General features: G+C 49.2%; 1 protein-coding gene across 3 annotated transcripts in view; it reads left to right on the top strand.

Moving 5' to 3' along the window:
- MYO10 (myosin X) overlaps positions 1-16,218 on the top strand; it is a 74,052-nt gene that overhangs the window by 33,143 nt on the left and 24,691 nt on the right. For 2 of the 3 annotated variants that reach the window (XM_080933712.1, XM_080933714.1), the window contains 8 exons: positions 4,392-4,516; positions 4,654-4,768; positions 6,443-6,549; positions 8,108-8,335; positions 8,811-8,859; positions 9,323-10,207; positions 11,360-11,483; positions 13,660-13,903. In XM_080933712.1, the coding sequence (XP_080789838.1) occupies positions 4,392-4,516; positions 4,654-4,768; positions 6,443-6,549; positions 8,108-8,335; positions 8,811-8,859; positions 9,323-10,207; positions 11,360-11,483; positions 13,660-13,903 (1,877 nt within the window). Of the gene's footprint in view, positions 1-2,667; positions 2,705-4,391; positions 4,517-4,653; positions 4,769-6,442; positions 6,550-8,107; positions 8,336-8,810; positions 8,860-9,322; positions 10,208-11,359; positions 11,484-13,659; positions 13,904-16,218 lie in introns of those variants that run through there. The other variant, XM_080933713.1, reaches the window with a different exon arrangement.

Here is a 16,218-nt window from a genome sequence, read left to right on the forward strand (position 1 = left end):
CAGTGTACATGTAAATTCCTCTTGCATGCTGGAACCTGCGCAGTCAGGAATACACAAAGCTGGACTGTTCAGGAGTGTCCTTAAAAGTGCACTCATACTGAATCCTGCTGTCCGTGTGGTTCTTTTCTATTCTGTGCAGTCCGATGATCTCTTTTCTTCTCCTTTGCTTCTAAGCCGTCTGTCTCTTCTCTTGGGCTCCAACCTGCTCTCGCTCACACGTGTGCCCGACCACGTGGCCATCCACATGTCTGGCCAGTTTTGCAGGGGGGGGCTAGGCTGTTGGTTACACGTGCTTCCCGAATCGGCAGCTGGCCCCTGGCGTCTTATTGTTAAAAGTACTGACCCTCCTGGTAAGCTGGGATCAGGTGGCCCTGTGGTGGGTGACAACCTTGTCCTCCGTGTTGTCTTGCCAGCAAGGGTGTCTGTCCTTTCATAAAAAGCTCTGGCCGTGTCCTTTCGAGACCCCAAACCATTCCATTTGGAATGCTATGTCCCTCTTCAACCTAGAACTATTTCCTGCATCCATCCCTCCCCCACCCTCCATGTACAAAAACACAGACCAAGGCAGGCCGGCCGTTTTGTACCCCATAGCTTAGTCTGCTGCCTCTCCTTATTACAGGGAGCCTTCCCTTTCTGGTTCAAGTCCATGGGGCTCTCCAGCTTTTTTATCTCCTGTTTTTGTGTCTTTTTAAAACAATATTCTTTTTTGTTCTTATTCATACGAATGGTACATCACCTCCTCCCTTCTCCTAGCTTGGTGTCATCTTTATTTATTTTTAAGGGTCCCGTTAGTGTTGCCTGCATGCACATAGGGAGGGACAGGAGCATCTAATGACATGACCAACCTACCAGGGGCCACACACTAGAAGAGACTGACTCTTCCTTTCCTGGGAGCTATCAAATGCAGTAGCTTGCCAGTTAGGGGCAGGGTTTCATGAGCCCCTCTGACCCTTTTGTTAGAGTGCTGACTACCTTGATCCTGCTCAAACAAGCAAGGATTCTGTGAGGTCCCAAGTACAATAACCAGGCCACTTCTCAGAGGACAGCATTTCTCAGCACTATCTCCGTGTTGTTTTCTGAGCCTTGGGCCGGTGATATACGTAGCTCAGTGAGGGGCGAGCATTCAACAGCCTCCACTACTCAACCAGTTACACGTATATATTAAATACTCCTTTCCAAAAGGAAACTCCCCTGACCCAGGCTGAGGGCAGTACTGATTGTTAAAAACAAACAAAAAGGCAGTTTAAGGATATGAGCATGTTGCAAAGTAACTGTGGTAGCTGCACCCACCCACCTCCCAGGGACTGTGTGCGACCCCACCCCCGGACTCTTGCATTCCTATATGGAGTATGAATTCCTTCCTGAGGAACTGACCTCAAATCAGAAAGTGGTTATTTACTCTGATAATGGTGATGTCATTAATAAACCAGTATGTTAAATACAGTATGGTATTAGATTTTATACGGTATATGCGGTTATGAGTGTGTGCACCTGTGTATGTATTTTGTCTCTGAAGGCCAGAAGTTAACTTCAGGTAACTTCTGATGCCTGCCAAGTTTCTTTCCTTTAGATCATTTATCTACCTTTGAAAGGTTCATACTCCTGGGTGGAGTCAGTTCCCTTCTACTATGTGTGTTCCTGGGGTAAAATTATGGGGCAAACACCTTTACTTACTGAGCCTCTCCAGTGACCTACCACTAATCTTTGAGACAAGGCCTCGAACCCAACCTGGAGCTCTCTGCACTAGCCTGGCTGGCTAGTGAATTCCCAAGATGTGCCTGTTTCTGCTATCCAGCATTGGGGTCACAGAAGTGCCACTGTTCCCAGCTTTAATGTGTACACACATTTGCCCACTGCCCATCTCCCCAACCCTGATCAGTAATGATTTTTGACATGCCTGACAACCTTCCAAACTTCAGAAATCTCGGGAACAAAATGCACTCCCCACTGTGGTGAATCTTCCACAAGCTAGAATCACAAAACAATCTTGCACATAGTAGGCGTTTAATAACTACTCTCTAAGGGATCTAGCTGGGGCTGTAATTGCCTGGGGTTAGAACTGTTCCCCCCCCCCCCCCAAAAAAAATCTCGTCTATTTGTTCTCATAAAAACCTAGCTTTTAGCACTCTGCAGGCAGTCTTTGTTGGGGTGCAGCCCCGCCTTGAAGAACTGGGTACCGGTGAGGACCGGCAAGCTAGCAAGCACTAGGCAGGCTTTGAAAAGCAAAATGCTCCTTGTCCAGCCTCCAGCTGCGACATCTTTGAAAGTTAAATTCACCAGAAAAGGAAGTTGCCAACTGAAAACAGAAACGCCAATGGAAAGCCGGGGCTGCCACCTCGTGACCACTGGAGGCGGGTTGCCCAGGGCGACAATCGGCCTATAGATCCCCCTTCCCCTGGTTAAATTACTGGGAAGGGGCAGAAACACAATGGCAGTGGAGTCTGCAAAAAGCAGCAGCTCCCAGCGTTCCTCACTCCCTTCCCTGAGCTGTATCAAATCCTCGAACCACACCACTCTAATTAGCCCGGAGTGGAAGGGGTTGTCATGGTGACCGGGCACTTTTTAAAGCACAGGAATGGTGTTCATTATTGTTCTAAGTCTTTAGCTGTGGGGAAAAGGTCAGGGTGGCAGTTTTTCCTCTGTATGAAGTTTGGCCCGAGTGCCTAACAGAAGGTGGAATGTCCTTCGGAGCCGCAAGAAGATGGTGAGTGTCGATTGCGCGTGGAGGGGCGGCCCCTGGAGTCGTATCTTTTAGAATGTTTTAATAGCTTGGGTGCCAGGCTAAGGACTTTGAGGTGGCAGCATCAGAATGTGGGTCAGGCACAGCCACAGCTGAAGGAGAGGAGTGGTAAGAATTCTCCCTTAGAGCCTAAAAGTTTCTCTGTTTCCAACCACACCGAAGGAGCCTGATACTTTCTTTGACATTCACTTTGTAAATAAACTCAGTGCTGTTTCTTGTAGATCATTACTGATCAGATTTTACTTCCCAATCTGTAAAGCTCAAAGTGTCGTGGACAAATGCTTTTGGAGCAGCCCTCCTGCCTCCAGGTTAAAGTATGTCGGGGATGGTCTGCTTTTCATAGCGTTTTCTTTTCCTACTTTTCTAAGGAGTGCAAATGCATAGACTAACAATCCAAGTCACTGGTGTCTGGCTGCCTGCCGTAAATTGTTGGCTACACTCTGTTAGAATACAGCTAAGTAAAGACAACCTGATGACCACCGTGTTTGTGTAAGACATTCTTGAGAGTAGTCTGCCTGCCAGAGACAGGGCAGCTGTTCTATCAGGGGTGTGTGTGTGTGTGTGTGTGTGTGTGTGTGTGTGTGTGTGTGTGAGCGAGCACTCTGTCTTAATTTTAGTTTTTAAAACTGTAGAATACCCTAGCTTTTAGCCTACTTTGGTGTTCATGACTAATTGTATTTTTTTAAGGTTGGAGACTAAAGCCACTCTGTGTTTTAAACTTTTTAACAGTATGACTCTGATTTTTTTTTTTACCCCCTTTGGTCCTTTTATTAGACTTCTATAGAATAACAGCATATGAGTTAATTAAGGGGAATACGGGGCCTGGATCAGAAGACTGAATTGCCATCCAAAAAGCTGCAAGTGGGAAGTGACCCACTTTGCTTTCCCCTGGAAAGCTATTGTTCCTGCAGCCGAGCCAGCTGGCAGCTGCGGAGACAGGGGAGCAGACTGCAGAGGAGGCTGGGTGTGCCTCCTCCAGCCTGTGTGTCCTTGAGCTCGCTTCTGGTGACACTCGCCATAAGTGGGGTATGGGGCTAGAACAAACTCGGAGTCTTCTGTCTCTTTTATCCTCTGGCATCCCCCCCCACACACACACCCATTTGTGTGTGTGTGTGTGTGTGTGTGTGTGTGCGCGCACGTGTGCACGCGAGTTAGACTGTGTGTGAGTCTGTGTGTGCTCCTTGCTGAATACTGTAATTTTTAGCCAAGGGAACACCTCTATCCTAAGTTTAATAAACAGCAATGTGTGGGTAACACTTGTGACTTTGGCAAAAGGCCATTACAGAGATAAGAGTGTATCGTGCCGTGGTCAAGTGTTTGAACATGGGCTCAGGTATTTTAAGGAACTGTTGTTACCTTTCAAGGTACCATAATGGTGTGGTAATTACACTACACTGTGACATATGCGAAAGTATCTGCCTCTGAGATTAAACTGGCAAAAGGTATGAAGCAGTAAGCAGGCTGGCGGGCACAGCCGTGTCGTCTGGAGCTGGGGGGACCAGTGACGACCCCGCAGGCATTTGTTTTCCAGAGTATGTTTTGTGTAGGTTCTAAATGACTGTGTGTATACACGCATGTGCTCCCTAGAACAGCAGCGAGGGTAGCCTTGTGAGCACCGCGTCACCTAACTCTGCCCAATCTCACGGTTTAGATGCCAGACCAGTTTGATCAGGCTGTTGTGCTCAACCAGCTGCGCTACTCTGGGATGCTGGAGACGGTGAGGATTCGAAAAGCGGGATATGCGGTCAGAAGACCCTTTCAGGATTTTTACAAAAGGCAAGAAGGAGCTAAATGCCGTTCTCTCTTTCCTCTGAATTTTCCTCTTTTCTTTTTCTCATTCCTTCCCCCCCTCCTCCTTTCACAAGGAATGGGACAGAGCAAATAGCAAAGATGACACTGTCCCTCTTCTGCAGATACAAAGTGCTGATGAGAAACTTGGCTCTGCCTGAGGACATCCGAGGGAAGTGCACTGCGCTCCTGCAGTCCTGCGATGCTTCTAACAGCGAGTGGCAACTGGGGAAGACCAAGGTACAGTGCCGGGAACAGCTGCCACCACGCCTACCCAGGGGACTTGTGTATCACCAAATTCTGATTCCCAAATACAGCTAAGTGGTGGTTGTTAACATCCTAATGGTTCATGTGGAGTGTGTGTGATGTGTATGTGTGTGTTTGTGTCTCTGTGTGTGCATGTGTATGTGAGAGAGAGAGTGTGTGTGTGTGTGTGTGTGTGTGTGTGTGTGTGTGTGTCTGTCTGTCTGTCTGTCTCTGTGTGTGCATGTGTATGTGAGAGTGTGTGTGCATGTGTATGTGAAAGTGTGTGTGTGTGTGTGTGTGTGTGTGTAGCAGCCATTCAATGGTGCTAGGTGAATGGGCCCCTTGTGTTATGGATCTACAAGCAACCCCTAACACGTCAGGAGTGAAACTCCAAGGCCTTCCCACTCTGCTTTGAATGCTGTGTGTGTCTCATCCCTGCCGCCCCAGCAGCTATTGTGTGGGAGCCCAGCAGACAGCCTGAAGCCCTGTGGGTTACCAAAACCTCAGCCAAGAGTCAGAAAAGTAAAGCCCACATCTTGCCATGCTGCTGTAGCAGGGTTCCCTAGCTAACCACTGAGTGCTTTGACTGAGAGTCCTCATGTCTGCCTCTTAAAACTGGAAGATGCCAACGCCAGGTACCAATATCAGATGCAGCCAAGTTGGCCAGCATGAGGTCAAGGAGACCATTGACCAGAATGAGCCTAGAAGAAACTATAGTTTATTCAATCCTGAACCTGGTGTATTTGTAATCACTGAACCAGTGAGTTTCTTTTCCACCTTCAAACTTGATTTAGAATTGTGTGTGTGTGTGTGTGTGTGTGTGTGTGTGTGTGTGTGTGTGTATGAACTGAACTCAGAACTTCATGCATACTGTATGTTAAACACTCTTACCACTAAAGTATACCCTCTCATCCCATAATTTCTTTCTCCTCTTTTAAAAAAAAAAGGTTTATTTTGTTTTTAATTATGTGTCTGTATATGGATGTGTACACATAAGTTTAGGGGGCCACGTAGGTCAGAAGAGTATGTGGGATCCCCGGGAACTGGGAGCTATGGGCGATCATGACTCACTTGATGTGGGTGCTAGGAATCAAATTCGGGTCTGGAAGAACAGCAAGGGTTCCTAACCCCCGAGCCATCTCTCCAGGGCCCTGAGCTGCCTTCTTCGTGTCAGTACATTTTGAATTTGGTGCGTGTAAACCTTTGAAGCCGAGGTAGCATGAGGTAATTGCTTAGCAGGCAGGAGAGAAGGTGGTTTCCACAAGATACCAAAATTACGATATCTTAGGATTCCTCCTTCTAAGCCAGTGTCTGTGTCTCTTTCTGTTAAGACTCTTGTCTAGGACCAGTGCTGGTTTGGGAGCTAGTGTGCCCTGGCCACAGGGACAGAAGACGGTAGGAACTTAAGTGGCCAGTTGACAGTCACCTGTCAGTGTGACCATAACAAAGGAGGATGCGTGTGGCTTGACTCTCTGTGCCTTTTGTCAGATATCCTGATCAGATTTTAGAATCTCTGTAGGTGGCGAGTCGTTTAAAATGTCCCGGATTAAAATGTCTTATCGTGGGGGTTAGTAGTAGAACGGAGATAGATATTGCCCCCCCCCAAGGCGGGTCCTACTTGGAGATTCCTGTTCTTTTCCCCTGACACTTGTTCCCCCTTGTGAGCAGGTCTTCCTTCGGGAGTCCTTGGAACAGAAACTGGAGAAGAGGCGGGAAGAGGAGATTGACCACGCTGCCATGGTGATCCGAGCTCACGTCTTAGGCTACTTGGCAAGGTAAGAAACACACCCGGGGCACGGCACGAAGCTCTTGGAGGGCCGTGACCCCAGTAGGGTGGTTTGTGGGAGTGCAGTACCCAAGGTCAGATCTCTCTAAGTGACCACATCAGTAATCCTGTAAGTCTGACCTGGTCAGAACGTCAGTCACTTCCTGCTTCTGCTGAACACTTGGAAGTCACACGGAGACACTTACGCAGTTGACCGGGCTCTGCAGAAGCATCTGGAGTGTGGCTCTGTCCTGTGACCTTACTGAGTGTGTCTGGCTCTGTCCTGTGACGTTACTGAGTGTGTCTCTCGCCTTAAACACTGGGGCTCTCGAGCATTTCAGATTCTGAGAGTTTTCCATATTGGAATACATTATCTGCCTGGTCTCTCCTGATTGGCAGTCAGAAATTTAAAAAACACCCCAGGATCTGATTCTTTGGTTTTTCTGTGCTGCACATTGAGTCCTTTACCCCAATAATTGTCCACACGTCCTACCCATACATTCCGCTCCCAGCTACATCCCCAGCCCAGGAATCTGAAGATGATGGGTGTTTTGCCTTGCATGTATGTACTTCCTGGTACCGTGTGTGTGTGTGTGTGTGTGTGTGTGTGTGTGTGTGTGTATGTGTGTGTGTGTGTGTGTTTGTGTGTGTGTGTGTGTGTTTGTGTGTGTGTATGTGTGTGTGTGTTTGTTTGTGTGTGTGTGTGTGTGTGTGTGTGTGTGTGTGTGTTCGAGCAGATGTTTTCAAGCTCGTAGGAATTGAGCCCTGGTCCTCTGGAAGAACAGCCTGTGCTCTTAACTGCTGAGCCATCTCTCCAGCTCTAGAATCTGAAAATCTGTAAAGCATCATCTCAGCATTCAAGAAATGGCAGATTTGGGGTTTGGGGATGAAGAATCTCCAGCCTGTATCACTTGTCTAGAGACTCATTCCCTAGCTGCTTTAACAAAAAAAAGAAAAAAAGATGCTGCGTCTTTTATGGTTGCTTTGTTGTTGTTGCTTTGTGATAAAAATTTCACTATGTAGCCCTAACTGGTTTGGAACTTGCAGTGTGGGTCAACTTGGCTTCAAATTTAGAAATGTGTGCATCTGCCCTCTGTCCTCTGCCCCTGCCTTCCAACTGCTGAGATGAAAGACGTGCGCTGCCAGCTCTGACTCGTGGTCATTTGGTCGGCTGTAGTCTGCAGAGCACGGGCAATGCTAGGCATCCATTTTCCTGAAGCACGGGGCTGCCCTGCCGCGGGAGCCTTTTGGATCCTTGCGTTCATCTGAACCGTAGAACACATCAGATCATCTTTGGCTGTGTTTACCCAGCTTGTGCCACACTGAGTAAACACAAAACTGGCATTACGGTCACTTGTTTATTTAGTCAGGATAATGATAGGAGTCTGACTTTCTTTTGTTTGCTTTTTTTTTTTTTTCTTTCCTTCCGTTTTGTTTAGGCCCAAGTCTTCTGACTGCCTGTCTCCATAATGAGAGACTGGGTCCAAGTCTGGGTCCTTATAGTGGTAGTGTGAGCTCATCTGAGTAGCTCACAGCCCTATTACCTCGGTGGCCACTGTGTCTTGCAGAAAGCAGTATAGGAAGGTCCTTTGTGGCGTGGTGACCATACAGAAGAATTACAGAGCGTTCCTCGCGAGGAAGAGATTTTTGCACCTGAAGAAGGCAGCCATCGTGTTCCAGAAGCAACTGAGAGGACGGCTGGCGCGCAGGGTTTACAGGCAGCTGTTGGCTGAGAAACGGGAACGGGAGGAGAGGCAGAGGTGGGAGGAAGAGAAGAAGAGAGAGGAAGAAGAAAGGTATGTGCTTGGCCGGCAGGAACGGGAGGGTTTGCTGGGAGTGTTACCCTGTTGGCTTGTTAGGAATTTCCAGGGGACCTGGAGAACTCTGCTCACCCCAGAGCTTACAGATTTGGACAGGCTGGCTCATGTGTGTACAGAGGCCAGAAATCAAATCAGAGAGCTTACCGATCTGGACAGGCTGACTGACCAGCGAGATTTATGGTGCCGTTGGCTTTCCCAACATTGGAGTTATGGTGTATACTGCTATTCTCCACATTCAAGGATGCAGAGGCCCTGAACTCGGGACGTCTGCTTAGAAAGCAAGCACATTACAGACTGAGACACAGGCAAAGGTCTTCTCTGGGCTGAATACATAGCTCACCCACCAATGGTGTTTGCCTCGTATATACAAGCCCCCAGCACCGCCCAAACATGAGATCTATCGAAAATTAGTTGTTGATTTTCACTAGTGCGTTTTCTTTCCTGTTCCTAGAGAAAGAGAGCGGGCTCAGAGAGAAGCTGACCTCCTTCGTGCCCAGCAGGTGGGGAACATAGAGGGCTGTGGGGGTGGGGGTGGGGGTGGGACTTTATGTGCTTCCTTCCTGCTTCAGACCTGGACACTGGGACTCAGAATGGAAATAAAGTAGGAGACAGTGGGGAAACAGGCTGGGGGGATGCTTCTGGTACCCTTTTCCCCATCACAGTGGTGCGGAGCGCCGAGAAGGCCTTGAGATTTCAGTGTGAATCATATAGTATGGTTTCTCTGTGACGAAGCAACACCATCTTAGAGATGCTGTCACGTTCTGTGCCATTGCCATAGGCGGCCACCTCAACACCATGGTCCTTCCTTGGCACATTTTCACTTAATCACCCAATTAAAAGCCATAGTTGGATTCTGAGGTGCCGGGGGTAAGATTTCAGCATGCCAGCTGGGTGGGGCCGCAGTTCGGTGTCTAAAAAAGGAAGGAGGTGCCGATTCTAAAACCCACCTTGCCCCGTGTCCAGGAAGCAGAAGATAGGAGGCAGCAAGAGCTCGAGGCTTTGGAGAAGAGCCGGAGGGAAGCCGAGCTGACCCAAGAGCTGGAAAAGCAGAGAGAGAACAAGCAGGTGGAGGAGATCCTCCGGCTGGAGAAGGAAATCGAGGATCTGCAGCGCATGAAGGAGCGGCAGGAGTTGTCGTTGACCGAGGCCTCCCTGCAGAAGCTGCAGCAGCTGCGGGATGAGGAGCTGCGCAGGCTGGAGGATGAGGCGTGCCGAGCTGCCCAGGAGTTCCTGGAGTCCCTGAACTTCGATGAGATCGACGAGTGCGTCCGCAACATTGAGCGCTCCCTGTCGGTCGGGAGCGAGATTTCAGGCGAGCTCAGCGAGCTTGCAGAGGGTGCCAGCGGAGAGAAGCCAAACTTCAACTTCAGCCAGCCCTACCCCGAGGAGGAGGTGGACGAGGGCTTCGAGGCCGATGATGACGCCTTCAAAGACTCACCCAACCCCAGTGAGCATGGCCACTCTGACCAGCGAACCAGCGGCATCAGGACCAGCGACGACTCCTCTGAAGAGGACCCTTACATGAACTACACGGTGGTGCCCACCAGCCCCAGCGCCGACAGCACGGTGCTGCTCACTGCGTCTGCGCAGGACTCTGCTAGCCTGCACAACTCCTCCAGCGGGGAGTCTACCTACTGCATGCCGCAGAACAACGGGGACCTGCCCTCCCCCGATGGCGACTATGACTACGACCAGGACGATTACGAGGATGGCGCCATCACGTCAGGCAGCAGTGTGACTTTCTCCAACTCCTACGGGAGCCAGTGGTCCCCAGACTACAGGTGTTCCGTGGGGACCTACAACAGTTCCGGAGCGTACCGGTTCAGTTCAGAAGGGGCTCAGTCCTCCGTGAGTATCTGCCGTCTTGTCCCCAGCTGTGGGAGAGCGCCGCTGTCCACCACGAGGCTGCACCATCAGTAGCATTAATGCAGATTCCCTAAAGATTTCAGCCATATTCCTAAAGATGCCCTTAAGCCCCTCCCTCTTTCCAAAGGCCACTTAAAGAATTTAAAACAGGGGTTATCACCAGAGTAGAGCCCAGGACTAACCTTTACCCAGACCATGACAAAACTAGCTTTTTATTTTTATTTTATTTCTCTGTGTGTGTGAACATGTGTATATAGAGTCCCAGAGACCAAGTCTACCGTTTGTGTCTGTGAAGGGGGCAGGGCGGAGGGTGCTCTATCGGCCTGAACCTCACCCAGTAGGTTATAGTGGCTTTACTGGCCTGTGACCCTGGGGACCCACCTACCTACATCCCTGGTGCTGGGCTTCTAAGCACATCTAAACAACTTCAGCTGTTCTGAGGTAGACCGAGGGCCCACTCAGGGACTGTAGATGCTTTATTAGCAGAGCCGTCTGCCAAGCTATAAACTACTGACAGGTTGGACAGATGAGATTAGGCACATTCAGGGTGTGTGGCCCTAGACCTAAACTGGCAGTTTAAATGAGGCTGGGCATGGCCTTTCTGCAGACGTACCTAGAGGAAAGGAAGCTGGTCTACTCCCTCTGCTGGGGCATATATACTGAAGAACTTTGCTTACAGTCCATCTCAGTGTATTTGTTTGTTTGTTTTATGGATTTCTTTTAGTAAGGCGGGATCTGTAGAGCATGTAAACATGTTCTAGTCTTTTTTCTTCTATGTTTTTTTCTTCTTTTATGTATAAAATGTCATTTTTAGTTTTTCAGACTTGACTGACCAATGTTTTTGGCAAAGCAACTTAAAAAGTAACTCTTGATTAAAATGAGACTCTTAAGCATTCTTTATAGTGTGGAGTGTCCGGGTTAGAGTCAGCTCGGATCCTGGGTACCGGGACAGCTCACTCGCAGACCCTGTGTTTGCATACTCTGGAATTTGGAATTCCTGGGATGGCCAAACTGGGTCAGGAGCCCTCCTCCTCAGTTACATGGCGCCATAGATGGTTAGCCCCATACTGGGGGTTTTCGTTTCCCGCTTCCGGTCCTCTGCTTACCACTGCCTCCCTCTGTCTCCTTGTCCAGTTTGAAGATAGTGAGGAGGACTTCGACTCCAGGTTTGACACGGATGACGAGCTCTCCTACCGACGAGATTCTGTGTACAGCTGTGTCACGCTTCCCTACTTCCACAGTTTCCTCTACATGAAAGGTATGAATGTAACTTGGCTCCCCTGCTAGGGGATACGGAATAGGTAGGGCAAAGAGTCTGTAGACGCGCAACATCCATTTTTAGTCACACTCTGCTTCTGGGATCTCTTCTCACACATTTGCATCCATGCTGGCAAACGTGAATTCAGTCACTGCTGGAAGTCACTGGGGCCCATTCTAATGATAACCCCCCCCCCCCCGCATTCCACACCCACACACTTAACACAAAGGCCTGGAAGGATATGCTGACCCCTGTGGAGAGTCCAGAGCGTGGAGACAGGGCAGAAGAGACACACATCAGTAGGTGCCCTCCATGCATCTTCCAGGCTCTCTTCCTCAGTTCTCCACCAGGAAGTAGTTTGTGAAGTAGTTTGTTATTTCCAGCCCTTCTCTTTCCCGCTTGAACATGTGTGTGTCTGTTTCTCACTCTGTCTGTCTGTCTGTGTGCCTGTCAGTGCTTGGAAATGCAAATGTTGGGGAATTCTTAACCAAGACACTTCCCACTCAGCAACACACCTGACCAAACAGGGAAGTCTCAAGAACATGGTTGCCTACCAAAGACCCAAACAAGCAAGAGGGGAATGTCTCATGGGGGCCCAACCCTAGACAAAGAACTGTAGGAAACTAATGAACGCCGAGAGCAGAAGTTTTCTCCAGGGAAGAGCCTCCCTGTTGGTTATCTAGTATCAAGCGGTCCTCTTCAAACTGTACACATATATGTTCTGAACCAAAGAACAGCAGCTCCCACGAGCTACAGAGGGGTCACCGCTGAAGCTACTGTTGACACATTTCACAGACTTATCACTTAGAGTTAACAGGACAACAGAACAACCTCACCCTACAGTTTCCCTCTGGGCCTGTCTTCAAAGGTGAAGATTAAAGTCACAAGTCCAAACAATGCTAATATTTCATTGTGTGAGCCCTTGGCAGATTGGCTGTGGGGAAACGGCCCTGTCTTGGCTTCTGCACACACGGTCTCGGCCAGTTCAGTGGAGATCATTGGAATGTCTAAGGAGGGAGAGTATGTGGGTATTTTAACAAGGGGAAAACTGTCTCTGCTGTTCCTTTCTGCCAGGAAAAGGTCTGCTGCATTTATATTCTGCTCTAAGGAATGCACTGTCACTTAGAAGTTTTAAGTCTCCGTGTTTAAGTATCTCTTTGCTTTTGTTACAGTTTGATCAAAGGAAAGTAATAGGGTGAGCAGTTGTGTAGCGAGCTATAGAAGTAGATTATGTTCTCCCGTGTGCTGTTTTAAAAAGATTTCTGAGTGAGGGCAGAACAGTATGCTTCTCCTACATCCGTGGGGAGTCTGGTTCCCAAAGCCAGGCCATCCCATAAAAGGTGATGCTGTGTATGTTCTTCCGTGTTACCTCAGTTAGAAGACATTTTCTGCCGGGTAGGGTGGCATGTGCCAATTGTCCCTTGTCCCAGAAGGCTGAAGGAGTAGGGCAAGCGTGAAGGCAGCCTAGGCATCTCAATGAGACCCTATCTCCAAATGAAGTTAAGAAATGGAGTTGGTGGAATATACTGGCTGGCTTAGAATGCAGAGGTCCTGGACTCGATCCTCCCTACCTCAAGCCAGGCAGGAAGGAGGAAAGGCAGCTAGGCCAGCTCCACCAGCATTCTCTCAGTGCAGTCTGACCACATGACTCTTTGTACTCTCAGCCTCTTGCATTTTATCTGTAATCCACGTTCACACGATGATGTCTTCCTATGAAAAGATGCGTTTGCCCAAAACTCGGTCATTCCTTCTGCCCCGGAAGCGAGACTTCATCACCAGTGCTAGAGCCACTGACGACTCTCACGGCTGCGTCTGCCTACATAGGGAGGAAACAAGCGCACAGTCAGTCCACTACTCTAGGGCACTTGGAGGAGCCCGTGGAACTGGCGTCTGCTCACGTCCCGAGTCATGCCTGGGCAGGTTGTCAGTCACTGACTACTGCCTTCTGGGCTGCGTAAGGAGATTTCTCAGCTAACCAAGGAGGAGCCATTTTGTATATCGGGGTGAACACCATTCTTGAACCATCTTTTGCACACCAAGTAGAAGCCCTTCCTCCACTCGGGAAGGGTCTGTGAGTGTGCGTCCACCAAGGCTAGGCCGAACATGGCGTGTGGATTTTGTGGCTTGGTTTGATTGACTTTGTAACCCTTTCTCTGCCCGTTCTTGGGGGAAACAGGTGGCTTAATGAACTCCTGGAAACGCCGCTGGTGCGTCCTTAAGGACGAGACCTTCCTGTGGTTCCGCTCCAAGCAGGAAGCTCTCAAGCAAGGCTGGCTGCACAAGAAAGGCGGGGGCTCCTCCACCCTGTCCCGGCGGAACTGGAAGAAGCGCTGGTTCGTCCTCCGCCAGTCCAAGCTGATGTACTTTGAAAATGACAGCGAGGAGAAGCTCAAGGGGACCGTGGAAGTCCGCACAGCCAAGTACGTTCCTGCAGCTGGGGCCTCTTGGTTACGCTGACGGGTGCACACATGTATACGTAGAACCTAGACATCCATGTAGGGCGCCAGTCCTCAGAAGCCGCCTCTTAGAGATGGTCTATCACTGGGGCTTGGGGCTTGCCAAATAGGTTAGGCTGCCTGGCCAATACGCCCTGGGAACCCTCCGTTGGGATTGCTAAGATGTGCCAACACACCCAGCTGGTTTTTAATTTTCCCTTACCAACTAGCAAGGAAAAGGAGGCACTGTTAAAAAGCAAATTGGTAGTACAGACAAATAAAGACAGAAATTTCCTGTCAGGGAGACCGCGGGCCACATGAGGGCTTAAAGGAGGAATAGGCTGTACTTGGGAGTGTAATGTGGGCAGTTCTCTATGTTGACAGACAGATTTTAGTTACGTAACCTTTACTGTTTATGTCCCTTCCCATAATGCATTGGCTTTTAATCATATGCATGCCCAATTATATACATACATACATACATACATACATACATACATACATACATACATTTTATATATATATGGTGGTGAATAGGCGAGTCTCACTGAGTGTCCCCTTACAGGGAGCATGGCGCCCAATTATATATATATATATGGTGGTGAATAGGCGAGTTTCACTGAGCGTCCCCTTACAGAGAGCATGGCAGACTCAAACTTATTTCAGGCCCGATGGACTCCTTTAAATCCCTCCAGCTGGCTGTAACTGGAGTATGATTGACTAGGAACTGTGCGCATTTAGTGGTGGTTAAGGGAAGGATGGATTTATTCCAGTGTTTAGAGTAGGTCTGCATGTGGGTCAAGGCAGTCTGTCCTATGGGGGCTCATTAGGAGCAGGATTAGGTTTGAGGCAGCTTGGGTCTATAGTGTTCACCGCACGGCCCAGTTCTCAGGTCACTGTCCGCTCTGTGTCCTGTGTGCTGCGACACTGCCATTTTATCCATCCCATGGATGAAGGTATATCTCATGCAAGTGCCAGGCCTCTGAGAGTGACAGAAGGAGCTCAAGAAAGAGAAAGGCATTGGGCAGAGGTAGCGGGCAGGTGGCCCTCCACAGCCATGGTTTCCACATCTGCAGATTCAATAAAATTATTCAGGATGGGTGTCTGTCCTGAATATGCAGATACAGGCGTGTCCCTAGTTATTGCTGCACAGCGTGGGACAGCAGCGAGCATCAGTGGGGCCCTAGCGATGGCAGCATCCCGGGTCACATACAAATGTGAAGAGCTGCAGCAGCTGCCTGGCCAGTATCTGAGCCAACTCCAAGGGACAGCATTTTGTCCCTTCTTTGCTACTTGCACACTGTCTTAGTCAGGGTTTCTATTGTTGCAACTGAACAACGTGACCAAAAAGCAGATGGGGAGGAAAGGGTTTATTTAGCTTATACTTCCAGATCATAGTCATTGGAGGAAGTCAGGGCAGGAACTCAGACCGCAGGAATCTGGAGCCAGGGGCCGATGCAAAGGCAGTAGAGGGTGCTACTTACAAGCTTGCTCGGCCTGCCTTTTTAGGGATGACGCCTCCTACCTTGCTCTGGACCCCTCCCCCCTCGATCACTCCCTGAGAAAAATGCCTCACAGCTGGACCTCATGAAGGCATTTCCTCAACCTAGGCTCTTTTCTCAGCGATGACTCTAGCTTGTGTCAGCCTGACACACACAACCGGTCAAAGCACACGAGAGTAGAAGAAAACAAAACTCACGTCCTTGCTCCAGTGACTCTCCGCCCACACGGGCACTGACCTGTTCTCTGACCAAGTGCGTTTCGCTGAAACAAATCACTGTCGTCAATTCTTGTAAATGTGTTAGCATGCTCTTGGGGACGCAGGGGAACATTCGCATCACACTGAGAGTATCACCTCCTAGCGCAGTAGATTCCTGCCATGGTCCAGGTTTCCCACGGTTGCTTCATCTGTGCAGTGAAGACGGGTCTGTTGGTTTTCTTGCTTCTGTAAATTCTTTCTTATAATCAGAATCCAGTAAGGTCTGAGCCCAACCTTTTGACGCTACAGCACAGCTTTTGATGATACTGTGCACTATCAACAGCTACACAGTAAGACAAAACAAAAACAAGAACACACACTCTTTTCAGTACATCTGGGCCCAATTCCCAGCCATCCTAGGCCGCATGGGGCCCTGCCCATGGGTTGGACATTTCTAATTGATTTAAGATCACACATATTCTGGCTTATAGATTCCCATCATCCTCGGTCCTGTCTTTCATGGGCAGCTAGAACCAAAGACTCACTCAAGACTTGGTTTCCAGGCTTCGCCGGTTACATGCTGTTGCTTGTCTGAGCCTGT

The sequence above is a fragment of the Micromys minutus genome, assembly GCF_963924665.1.
Source record: "Micromys minutus genome assembly, chromosome: 20".
In the NCBI taxonomy this organism is placed as follows: Eukaryota; Metazoa; Chordata; class Mammalia; order Rodentia; family Muridae; genus Micromys; species Micromys minutus.